Below are 13,358 nucleotides of genomic sequence, written 5' to 3'. Positions count from 1 at the left end.
CTTCTGCCTATATTTATACACCGAAGAAGGAAATAACTGATCAAAGATCCACAGCTCATGTGGAGAAAATTTTTAGTTATTGTCGGAGGCAGATATTTACATATATCCGAATTTAAATGTTACTTCTTTTGATTTCATTGTCATATTACAAAACAGCTAGTGTTTTTCTTCCAAATGTGGTCTTTTGGTTGTCTGCAAAACTGTGTGCTTAACCTTGAAGTGAGGAATGTTAGAGAGAGCGATAATAAGCATTTGTTTTGGCTAGAGAAAGATGACTGCCTGCGACTTAAGAGGGGAGAGGGTGTTTCGGGGGGAGACGGACCAGTTTGGCGGGGCGATAGAATGTTCTATGCTGGACTGGTCTCAAATGTATATCTGCAAAGCTTTGAAAATATATTACAAAATACCTATTCTGTCTCTGGTGGTTTTTCAACTCAGCTTTAAGTGTCGTAAAGAGCTTGGGAGCGACTTGTGACTTGAATTCCCTGGGAGGAACAACTGGTCCAAAACGCAACATTATCCACAACCATACGACAGGTAAATAAAAACATTTAGTGTGGAACTCAAATAAAACAGAAGTGACCAACCTCTAGAGGAGAGTCAGGTTCATCCAGAATGTTCCTTTCACTGTGTATCTTCTGCATGGTTCCTGTAGAACTGGGGTCCATCACCAGCACGTTGTGACTAGCAGCTCTGTCCAACTTAAAGTCACTTTTTCTGGAGTCGGTGGTCCTGCACACCTCGTAATTGTACACGTGTTGGAGAGTCCCTGTCCCCAAAGTGTCTGAGTAACGTGGTGGATAATATGGAATGACAGGGAGGTTGGAGTGGTACAGGACGCGAGACTGTCTCCACCTGTACACTTTGACTGATATGATGAGCAGCAAGCAGGTGATGAAGAGGAAGGAGACCACAGCCAAAGCCAAGACTAAGTAAAAAGTCAGCTTGTCATTGTACTCCTTGTCGTGCATGCTAAAGTCAGTGAACTCTGACAGCACTTCAGGGAAGCTGTCCGCCACCGCCACGTTAACAATGACTGTAGCTGAACGAGAGGGCTGCCCGTTGTCCTCCACTAGAACACTCAGTCTTTGTTTGACGGCATCTTTATCAGTGACTTGGCGGACAGTTCTTATTTCTCCATTGTGTAGGCCCACTTCAAACAGCGCCCTGTCTGTGGCTTTGTGCACTTTATAGGAGAGCCAGGCGTTCTGTCCAGAGTCCACATCAACAGCCACCACTTTAGTCACCAGATAGCCCACATCTGCTGAACGAGGCACCATTTCAGCCAGCACCGAGCCGCCCGTCTGGACCGGGTACAGAACCTGGGGGGCGTTGTCGTTCTGGTCCTGGACCAGGATGCGAACGCTCACGTTGCTGCTGAGAGGAGGAGAACCTCCATCCTGAGCTCTGACGCGGAAATTAAACTCTTTCAGGTGCTCGTAGTCAAAAGAGCGCACTGCATGGATGACTCCACTATCAGCACTAACAGACACATATGAGGAGACTGGCACTCCGTTAACAGAGGAGTCCTCCAGCATGTAAGAGAGGCGAGCGTTCTGGTTCCAGTCAGCGTCTCTGGCTTTCACTGTGAATATAGAAAGACCTGGAGTGTTGTTTTCTACAATGGAGGCCTCATAAGAGCTCCTCTCAAAGACAGGTGCGTTGTCGTTCACATCTGAGATGTGTAAGGTGAGAGTGACGCTGCTGGAGAGGGAGGGCACTCCCTCATCAGAGCACATCACTGTGATGTTATACTCACTTGACCTCTCTCGGTCCAATTCACCGTCCGTCACTAAACTGTAGAAATTAGTATCAGTTGACTTTAACACAAAGGGGATATTTTGATTTATCGCACACTCTACTTTTCCATTCTCGCCATCATCTTGATCTTGAACGTTAATGATCGTCACAACGGTTTCGCCGCGGACGTCCTCGGATATGACATTCGTCTTAGACATGACGTCGATCAGCGGGCTGTTGTCGTTCACGTCCACGATGTCCACGATTACTTTGCAGCTGTCCGTCAGTCCGCCATCGTCACTCGCGCGCACATTAATTTGATAGTTGCGTGATTTCTCGTAGTCTACATTTCCAATCAGCGTGACTTCACCACTGTGCTCATTTATGTTAAACAAATGTTTTACATCGCCCATGGTATTTCTTATTGAATATATTATTTTAGCATTAGATCCGTGATCAGCATCTGACGCGCTGACTTTTGTCACGACGGTGCCTTTGAGGGTGTTTTCTGCAACCGTAGCTTTATAAACAGGTTTAGTAAACACGGGTGCGTTATCGTTAACATCTAACACGGTGATAAGAATCTGCATCGTGCCAGACAACTGCGGCTCTCCTCCATCGACAGCCGTCAGCACAAGACGCAAATGCTCCTTTTTCTCTCTGTCCAGACTTTGCTTTAAAACCATCTCGACGCTCCTGGAGCCGTCTGCTTGATCATGCAGCTTTAATGCAAAATTATCAGACGGTTCCAGAACGTACGTTTGGAGTCCATTCATTCCAACATCAAGATCCACCGCCGGTTCCAAATCAAATTTCGAGCCTATCACTGCAGATTCGCTTATTTTGAATTTAATGTCGCCCTTCTCGAAGGCAGGGGCGTGGTCGTTGATATCCACAAGCTCCACAATTATTTTATAAAACTCGATGGGGTTCTCTAGAATAATCTGAAAGTGGAGCGCGCAAGGCGTCGACTGCGCGCAAAGCGCCTCTCGGTCTATCCGCTCCTTGATGAGGAGAACGCCCCTGTCTTTATTCAGCTCCATGTATTGTTTGCTCTCACCAAAATAAACACGAGCATTGCGTGCCTTCAGTCTCTGCACGCCCATACCCAAATCCTCGGCTATATGTCCCACTAAGGAGCCCGCTTGCATTTCCTCACGGATGGAATAGTTGATCTGCGCGGATGCAGCGCCGATGAACAGCAAGGAGATGAAAAACACTACTTGCCGTCTCATTGTTCTCCTTGGCATCACGTTCAGGTCAGAAACACACCTCAGTGCTGCCTAAAACGAATCCAAAAGACAATATATCCCAACAACGAGTGGATGGGGTCTGTTATTCCTAAAAAAATGTCACAAAATAGTCCCAGTGAGGTTATGTGCTGCGGTCCAAAGCGTCTCTTCCTGTGGTTTGCCTTTTTTCTCTGTAAACTGTCTTCTTTTAATGGAGGCACGGCTGCTGTATCAGCGACATCACGGACTACAGCGTCCCTAAGAGTTCAACATGTGAAACTGCAGGACGAATGATAAAATACAGTTTTTTTTTAATAGCAAGAGCAAAAACTCATGCTGAGGATGTTTCAAATGGACCACAAACGCATCACTATCAGGTAACAGAAGCGTGTCACCCCTCCCTGGTGTAAAAATGTAACTTGTGCTTTGAGTCACTAGAGAAAAGCGCTATGTAAATATAATTCACATCACTTCACCTATACCAGGGGTCTGCAACCCGCAGCTCTGGAGCCGCATGCGGCTCTTTCATGCCTCCGCCGTGGCTCCCTTTGGCTTTGAAACCGAATGTCAACAAATACTGGTTACTTGATTTATTATATTTCATTTTATTTATTTTATTTTAATTTAACAGTTGTTATTTTGGAGAGTTCTGGGATCTTGACGTATGAAAATAAAACACATTTTAATATATTGTCGATGGAAATGTCGCATAAGGGCTGTGACCTACATTTCCATCTGATTTGCAGGTTTTTTTGATTGATCGATTGAAACTTTTACTAGCAGATTGCAAAGGAAGAGAATACACAATACAGTTTACACAGTACAGTACATATTCCGTACAATTGACCACTAAATGGTAACACCCGAATACATTTTTCAACTTGTTTAAGTCGGGGTCCACGTTAATCGATTCATGATAATGTGTGTAAGGTGTGTAATTTGTTGTGAGTTCATGCACTGTGTTGGTTTTGTTCTTGGAACAAGGTGATGTTCATGCACGCTTCAATTTGTGCACCAGTAAAAAAAACATATGACTTTTTCTTGAATTTGAAATAAATATATATATATTTTTTTCACTAGAGAAGGGTTCGGTGAATGCGCAAATGAAACTGATGGGGTTCGGTACCTCCAACAAGGTACCGAACTGCCTTAGCATCACTTCTATCTCTTTTGGGACTTTTTCAGAATCCATCCATCCATTTTTCTACCGTTTGTCCTTTTTTTGGGGTCACTGGGGGTGCTGGAGCCTATCTCAGCTGCATTCGGGCGGAAGGCGGGGTACACCCTGGACAAGTCGACTTTTTCAGAATGTTGTGTTCAAATTACCTTTTTATTTCATGTCATTATAATACCATTGGTCTGTCTATCTGTGTTGGCCCTGCGATGAGGTGGCGACTTGTCCAGGGTGTACCCCGCCTTCCGCCCGATTGTAGCTGAGATAGGCTCCAGCGCCCCCCGCGATCCCGAGGGGAATAAGCGGTAGCAAATGGATGGATGGATAATACCATTGTCAACCATATTTTGTTATATTTCATGTAAATGTTGCGATGACAGCATGACTTTTATTGACGTGTAAGTATAGGTGAGAGGTCGGCAAACTTTAGCATACAAAGAGCCATTGGAGCCCATTTCCCCCCCAAAAAACCCACCTAGAGCCACGAACTCTGTTAGATTCCTAAAAAGACGATAACACCACTTATAGTTTCCTTACACTTGTGCTATAGGACTTATGAAAATAAACACTTATTTGATGTATTTCTGGGTATAACGAAGCAAATCCTCAAGTTATTTTGAACATTAGAAAAAAATACGACTGCTGCATATTCATTTGACTAAAAATTTAAAACAACTACCTAGTCATCAATAAAAACTGCCAATTACCGTATTTTTCGGACTATAAATCGCAGTTTTTTTCATAGTTTTTTCCAGTGCGACTTATACATGTTTTTTTCCTTCTTTATTATGTATTTTCGGCAGGTGCGACTTATACTCCGGTGTGACTTATACTCCGAAAAATACGGTAATAAAAATGTAAATAAATAAAATGTTTCTCTTTTTTTATCCGTCCATTGCTAGGGGTAGACCGCTAAAAACAATACAATTGCATGGCAGCAAGAGATAATGATAAATGGGTTATACTTGTATAGCGCTTTTCTACCTTCAAGGTGCTCAAAGCGCTTTTGACAGTATTTCCACATTCACCCATTCATACACACATTCACACACTGATGGCGGGAGCTGCCATGCAAGGCGCTAACCAGCAGCCATCAGGAGCAAGGGGTGAAGTGTCTTGCCCAAGGACACAACGGACGTGACCAGGATGGTAGAAGGTGGGGATTGAACCCCAGTAACCAGCAACACTCCGATTGCTGGCACGGCCACTCCACCAACTTCGCCACGCCGATGACAACCTTTTTTTCCAAAACACAATATAAAATGTGATATATAACAGGATAATGCATACATTTATCATTTGTTTACAAAACGCTTACAAAAAAGTGGCACCCCCAAAAATTACTGTGGGACCCAATTTTTATGACTTGATGGGGTCCCTGGGACCCCATTTTGAAAATTCCTAGCACCAACACTGATGGAGTTTTGGTGCGTGCAAAACAGCACGAATACTAATCAAATATCATTCCGGGGGGCCAAAGATCATTCATTCGCATGCTGGATCTGGCCCTCGAGCCTTGACTTTGACACCTAGAGTCTAAATGTTTCAAGCAAACTTTTAGTGCGCCAATTCATATTGAAATAGAAGTTGCATGTTAAATATCAATGTGTCATTTTTATAAAAGTGAAGCATCATTTGCACACGCATCACACTAATTTATTAAGCTGTAATCATTACAGGTATATAAATTAATAGCACTTAGGGCAGAGGTGTCAAACTCGTTTTCTTCGAGGGCCGCATCGCAGTTATGGCTGCCCTTCACAGGGCCTTTTGTAACAGTGATTATGGATGAATATAATCGTATAATCGTCTCATGATATTATTGCACAATTGTCGATGGCATGCATTTGGTATATTTTTACTCACAAATTGATGGATGATTTGCATATAAATTATAAGTAAAGTTGACACAAATACTTAGACTTTTTTTTATTTTTTTATTTTTTTAGAAAATGTATTTGTCTCCGGGGGGCAGGTAAAAAGGTGTCCAATGCTTAAACCAAAAACAAACGAAAAGTGAGTGCCCCTAAGAAAAGGCATTGAAGCTTAGGGAAGGCTACGCAGAACAAAACTAAAACTGAACTGGCTACAAAGGGGGAAAAAAACAGAATGCTGGACGACAGCAAAGACTTACTGTGAAGCAAAGACGCCGTCCACAAAGTACATCCGAACATGACATGACAATCAACAATGTCCCCACAAAGAAGGATAAAAACCACTGAAATATTCTTGATTGCTAAAACAAAGTAGATGCAGGAAATATCGCTCAAAGGAAGACAAGAAGCTGCTGCAGGAAAATACCAAAAACAAGAGAAAAATACACCAAAATAGGAGCGCAAGACAAGAACTAAAACACTACACACAGCGTGATGTGACAGGTGGTGACAGGTCACCTACTTTGAGACAAGAGCTATATTGATGCATGCTTGTTATGGTTTAAAGTCATATCCAACAATTGTGACAACGACTTTTTACTGTCAACTGAGTTTAGTTTTTTAATGATTTCTGCTGGTGGTGTGCCTCTGGATTTTTTCAACGCAAAAAATGTGCCTTGGCTCAAAAAAGGTTGAAAAACACTGATCTATCCAACTAACCACTAGTGTGTTCATCCAAAATGTGTTTCCCATATTGCATAGCTAAATTAAATATGTGGTGCCAAGTTGTTTGAATAAAATGATGCATACTTATTAGGGGCGTGGGAAAAAATCGATTCGAATTCGAATCGTGATTCTCACGTTGTACAATTCAGAATCGATTCTCATTTTCAAAAAAATCGATTTATTTTTTATTATTTTTATTTTTTTTACATTATTTTTTATTTTATTTTATTTTATTTTTTTTAAAATGTATAAATCCAACAAAACAAGACACAGCAATGCCATAACAATGCAATCCAATTCCAAAACCAAACCAGACCGAGCAACACTGCAATAATCAGAGCGATTGAGAGGAGACACAAACACGACACAGAACAATCCAAAAGTAGTGAAACAAAAATGAATATTATCAACAACAGTATCAATATTAGTTACAATTTCAACATAGCAGTGATTAAAAATCCCTCATTGACATTATCATTAGACATTTATAAAAATAAAAAAGAACAATAGTGTCACAGTGGCTTACACTTGCATCACATCTCATAAGCTTGACAACACACTGTGTCCAATATTTTCACAAAGATAAAATAAGTCATATTTTTGGTTCATTTAATAGTTAAAACAAATTAACATTATTGCAATCAGTTGATAAAACATTGTCCTTTACAATTATAAAAGCTTTTTACAAACATCTACTACTCTGCTTGCATGTAAGCAGACTGGGTTAGATCCTGCTGAAATCCTATGTATTGAATGAATAGAGAATCATTTTGAATCGGGAAAATATCATTTTTGAATCGAGAATTGCGTTGAATCGAAAAAAATCGACATTGAATCGAATCGTGGGACACCCAAAGATTCACAGCTCTAATGCTGTCCATCAACAACACCTTAAGAGTAAAACAAACAGCTGACATCAGGCAGTAGCAATAGCCTGCATGCATAAACAGTGGCTTGTAAAATACTCATATACTTTGAAATGTTCCACATTTTGTACATCACAACCAGGAACGTAAATATAATTTATTGTAATTTTATGTGAAAGAACAACACAGACTGGTACACAATGGTGAAGTCGAAAGACAATTGTGTTTTCAATTGGAATACAAAACTGAAAAGTGTGGCGTGTAAAAGGAATCGACCCGCTTTGAGTGCAAGCAATTGCTTTTAGAAGTCGTCTGACGATTGCTGAATGATCAAATATTGAAATAATAATTAAATTGAGTCCAGCTGTGTTTAATCTAACCTCAGAAAAGATGCAGCTATTATGGTATGGCCTCCGAGAATTATTAAGAGAAAAAAAGAGCAAACATCATGACGTCCAAGGAGCTTGCAAAACTTGTAAGAGAAACATTTGTGGAGAATTTTAAAACAAAGTAAGTCAACAATGCAGTTTCCCAAGCTTTGAACATCTCACAGAGCACTGTTTAAACCACCATATGTAAAAAGGTGTATAGGACAACTTTAAACTTACACCAAGACACAACCTTCTGCCTATATTTATACACCGAAGAAGGAAAGAACTGATCAAATATCCACAGCTCATGTGGATAATTTTTTTATTTATCCACAACAATACGACAGGTAAGTAAAAACATTTAGTGTGGAACTCAAATAAAACACAAATGACCAACCAAACTTGTAAGAGAAAAATTTGTGGAGAATTTTAAAACAAAGTAAGTGAACAATGCAGTTTCCCAAGCTTTGAACATCTCACAGAGCACTGTTTAAACCACCATATGTAAAAAAAAGTGTATAGGACAACTTTAAACCTACACCAAGAAACAACCTTCTGCCTATATTTATACACCGAAGAAGGAAAGAACTGATCAAAGATCCACAGCTCATGTGGAGAACATTTTTAGTTATTGTCGGAGGCAGATATTTACATATATCCGAATTTAAATGTTACTTCTTTTGATTTCATTGTCATATTACAAAACAGCTAGTGTTTTTCTTCCAAATGTGGTCTTTTGGTTGTCTGCAAAACTGTGTGCTTAACCTTGAAGTGAGGAATGTTAGAGAGAGCGATAATAAGCATTTGTTTTGGCTAGAGAAAGATGACTGCCTGCGACTTAAGAGGGGAGAGGGTGTTTCGGGGGGAGACAGACCAGTTTGGCGGGGCGATAGAATGTTCTATGCTGGACTGGTCTCAAATGTATATCTGCAAAGCTTTGAAAATATATTACAAAGTACTTATTCTGTCTCTGGTGGTTTTTCAACTCAGCTTTAAGTGTCGTAAAGAGCTTGGGAGCGACTTGTGACTTGAATTCCCTGGGAGGAACAACTGGTCCAAAACGCAACATTATCCACAACCATACGACAGGTAAATAAAAACATTTAGTGTGGAACTCAAATAAAACAGAAGTGACCAACCTCTAGAGGAGAGTCAGGTTCATCCAGAATGTTCCTTTCACTGTGTATCTTCTGCATGGTTCCTGTAGAACTGGGGTCCATTACCAGCACGTTGTGACTCGCAGCTCTGTCCAACTTAAAGTCACCTTTTCTGGAGTCGGTGGTCCTGCACACCTCGTAATTGTACACGTGTTGGAGAGTCCCTGTCCCCAAAGTGTCTGAGTAACGTGGTGGATAATATGGAATGACAGGGAGGTTAGAGTGGTACAGGACGCGAGACTGTCTCCACCTGTACACTTTGACTGATATGATGAGCAGCAAGCAGGTGATGAAGAGGAAGGAGACCACAGCCAAAGCCAAGACTAAGTAAAAAGTCAGCTTGTCATTGTACTCCTTGTCGTGCATGCTAAAGTCAGTGAACTCTGACAGCACTTCCGGGAAGCTGTCCGCCACCGCCACGTTAACAATGACTGTAGCTGAACGAGAGGGCTGCCCGTTGTCCTCCACTAGAACACTCAGTCTTTGTTTGACGGCATCTTTATCAGTGACTTGGCGGACAGTTCTTATTTCTCCATTGTGTAGGCCCACTTCAAACAGCGCCCTGTCTGTGGCTTTGTGCACTTTATAGGAGAGCCAGGCGTTCTGTCCAGAGTCCACATCCACAGCCACCACTTTAGTCACCAGATAGCCCACATCTGCTGAACGAGGCACCATTTCAGCCAGCACCGAGCCGCCCGTCTGGACCGGGTACAGAACCTGGGGGGCGTTGTCGTTCTGGTCCTGGACCAGGATGCGAACGCTCACGTTGCTGCTGAGAGGAGGGGAACCTCCATCCTGAGCTCTGACGCGGAAATTAAACTCTTTCAGGTGCTCGTAGTCAAAAGAGCGCACTGCATGGATGACTCCACTATCAGCACTAACAGACACATATGAGGAGACTGGCACTCCGTTAACAGAGGAGTCCTCCAGCATGTAAGAGAGACGAGCGTTCTGGTTCCAGTCAGCGTCTCTGGCTTTCACTTTAAATACAGAAAGACCTGGAGTGTTGTTTTCTACAATGGAGGCCTCGTATGAGCTCCTCTCAAAGACAGGTGCGTTGTCGTTCACATCTGAGATGTGTAAGGTGAGAGTGACGCTGCTGGAGAGGGAGGGCACTCCCTCATCGGAACACATCACTGTGATGTTATACTCACTTGACCTCTCTCGGTCTAATTCACTGTCCGTCACTAAACTATAAAAGTTATTTGACGTCGTTTTAATAGCAAAAGGTGTATTCTCACCTATCGCACAGTGGACCTGACCATTAGCATCAGAATCCGGGTCACTGACACTCATTAAAGCTATGACAGTTTTAAGGCTCGCATCTTCTGGCACAGAGCCAGATGATGAAATCATATTGACAATGGGGCTGTTGTCATTCACATCAATTACATCAATAATTATTTTACTGGAATCCGACAACCCGCCTTGATCAATAGCCTCTATGTCCACGTGGTATATTTTCTCTTTTTCATAATCTATTGCACCAATTAGCGTGACGTCACCGTCGCCGTTAATGTGAAATAACTTGGACGCAGTGTCCATGCTGTTTCCTATCACATACGCCACATCTCCGTTTGCGCCCTTGTCTGCGTCCGACGCGCTCACTTTAGTGATGAGCGTTCCAATGGCGGAGTTCTCCGTGATGCTCGCTTTGTACGCGGCCTTGCTGAATACTGGCGCATTGTCGTTCGCGTCGAGAACATTGACGTGTATTTGCATGGTTCCACTCAGCTGCGGTTCTCCTCCGTCCTCGGCGGTCAAAACCAAAGCTACGTGCTCCTGTTTTTCTCTGTCAAGCGGCTTTTGCAGCACCATTTCCACCTTTTTACTGCCGTCTGACTGACTGTGCAATTTGAGCATAAAGCTGTCACTCGGCGTCAGTGTGTACCGCTGAAGACCATTCAGTCCTATGTCAGGATCAAACGCTTTCTCCAGCATGAATTTGGAGCCCACCACGGCAGATTCGCTTATTTCAAATTTCCTTTCATCTTTCTGGAACAGTGGCGCATTGTCATTTATGTCCGTGATTTCCACGGTGATGGGGAACAACTCCAGCGGGTTTTCAAGCGTGATTTGGAAATGGAGCGCGCAGGGCGTCGTCTGCCTGCACAACATCTCCCTGTCTATTTTTCCCTTGATAAGGAGGAGCCCTCGCTCTCTGTTCAGCTCGATGTACTGAGCGCTGTCTCCCGTGTAAATGCGCGCTTTGCCCGCCCTCAGCCTCTTGACGTCTAATCCCAAATCTCGGGCTATGTTGCCGATTAAAGATCCCTTTGCCATTTCCTCTGGTATGGAGTAGGTGACCTGCCCTATCACGCAGCTGATGCAGAAGAAGGAGATGAACAATACTTGTCGTCTCATTGTCCTGGCTGATTCCACTGCAGGCACGGCCATTAATTCCCTTTTTGTAACCAAATCCAATGGATGTAAAAATAGGAAAATACAAAAAAAGCAGCGCTACTTCTTTTCAATGTGGGTGTAAAATCCAAAGTAGAATATATCCGTGCACAATGCGCTCCTTCTTCGACTGACACCGTGTTCCATCAACGTGCTGAGTGGATTGTGACAAAGGCAACAAAAAAAATAAAAAAGCAAACTGCAAAAAAAAGGGCAACAGCGTCCCTAAGAGTCCACATTGTGCAAGTGCACCCAAAACAATATTTAAAAAGGACAAATATCCAAATGGATCAGTCAAGAGACTTAACACAATACAACTCATTCACAATTATGTATTTAATATTTAAATAAAACACTGCTAAAATATAATCAGCAGATTTATTCACGCGACGTCGACATTTAAATACAGGATTCAAAAGCAGTAAACAACAAAAACTGAAAGCAATAACAACAAAGCTGAAAGCAGAAAGTGAATTCATACTGTGGACCAGTGATGACAGAGTCACTGTCCATGGTGCTGAACTATATGTCACGTGGACAACAAGCCTGGTCCTTACACACGCACACACACACACACACACACACACACACACACACACACACACACACACACACACACACACACACACACACACACACGCACACACACACACACACACGTTTCCGCCCTGAGATCGGTAGGTTGTGAGTTCAAACCCCGGCCGAGTCCTACCAAAGACTATAAAAATGGGAGCCATTACCTCCCTGCTTGGCACTCAGCAGCAAGGGTTGGAAGTGGGGGTTACATCACCAAAAATGATTCCCGGGCGTGGCACCGCTGCTGCCCACTGCTCCCCTCACTTCACAGGGGGTGAACAAGGGGATGGGTCAAATATAGAGGACAAATGTCTCCACACCTAGTGTGTGTGTGACAATCATTGGTACTTTAACTTTAACACACACACACACACACACACACACACACACACACACACACACACACACACACACACACACACACACACGTTTCCGCCCTGAGATCGGTAGGTTGTGAGTTCAAACCCCGGCCGAGTCCTACCAAAGACTATAAAAATGGGAGCCATTACCTCCCTGCTTGGCACTCAGCAGCAAGGGTTGGAAGTGGGGGTTACATCACCAAAAATGATTCCCGGGCGTGGCACCGCTGCTGCCCACTGCTCCCCTCACTTCACAGGGGGTGAACAAGGGTTATGGGTCAAATGCATAGGACAAATTTCACCACACCTAGTGTGTGTGTGACAATCATTGGTACTTTAACTTTAACTTTAACTTTAACACACACACACACACACACACACACACACACACACACACACACACACACACACACACACACACACACACACACACACACACACACACACACACACACGTTTCCGCCCTGAGATCGGTAGGTTGTGAGTTCAAACCCCGGCCGAGTCATACCAAAGACTATAAAAATGGGAGCCATTACCTCCCTGCTTGGCACTCAGCATCAAGGGTTGGAAGTGGGGGTTACATCACCAAAAATGATTCCCGGGCGCGGCATCGCTGCTGCCCACTGCTCCCCTCACCTCACAGGGGGTGAACAAGGAGATGGGTCAAATATAGAGGACAGTTGTCACCACACCTAGTGTGTGTGTGACAATCATTGGTACTTTAACTTTAACACACACACACACACACACACACACACACACACACACACACACACACACACACACACACACACACACACACACACACACACACACACACACACACACACACACACCTATACTGGTAGGCTAGCAGGGCAAATATCCCTGACGCGGTCAACAT

At 43.1% G+C, this 13,358-nt stretch overlaps 2 protein-coding genes across 13 annotated transcripts in view; both read right to left on the bottom strand.

Annotated features, from left to right (window-relative positions):
- LOC133583004 (protocadherin gamma-C5-like) overlaps positions 1–13,358 on the bottom strand; it is a 212,622-nt gene that overhangs the window by 130,477 nt on the left and 68,787 nt on the right. The window contains exon 1 of one of the 12 annotated variants that reach the window (XM_072912448.1): positions 588–4,173. The exons of 10 other annotated variants lie outside the window; for them this stretch is intronic. In XM_072912448.1, coding sequence (XP_072768549.1) covers positions 588–2,990 — 2,403 coding nt within the window. In that variant the 5' untranslated portion in view covers positions 2,991–4,173. Of the gene's footprint in view, positions 1–587; positions 4,174–13,358 lie in introns of those variants that run through there. One more of the 12 variants, XM_072912458.1, reaches the window with a different exon arrangement.
- LOC133583006 (protocadherin beta-16-like) lies at positions 7,573–12,665 on the bottom strand. The gene has a single exon (XM_061937122.2). It carries the CDS (start codon positions 11,535–11,537, stop codon positions 9,099–9,101), a length of 2,439 nt encoding a protein of 812 aa, XP_061793106.2. The 5' UTR covers positions 11,538–12,665; the 3' UTR covers positions 7,573–9,098.

This window comes from Nerophis lumbriciformis, linkage group LG36, assembly GCF_033978685.3.
Source record: "Nerophis lumbriciformis linkage group LG36, RoL_Nlum_v2.1, whole genome shotgun sequence".
Lineage (NCBI taxonomy): Eukaryota > Metazoa > Chordata > Actinopteri > Syngnathiformes > Syngnathidae > Nerophis > Nerophis lumbriciformis.
Note: the sequence above shows the minus strand (reverse complement) of the source record. Positions and strands in the feature narration are given on the sequence as shown.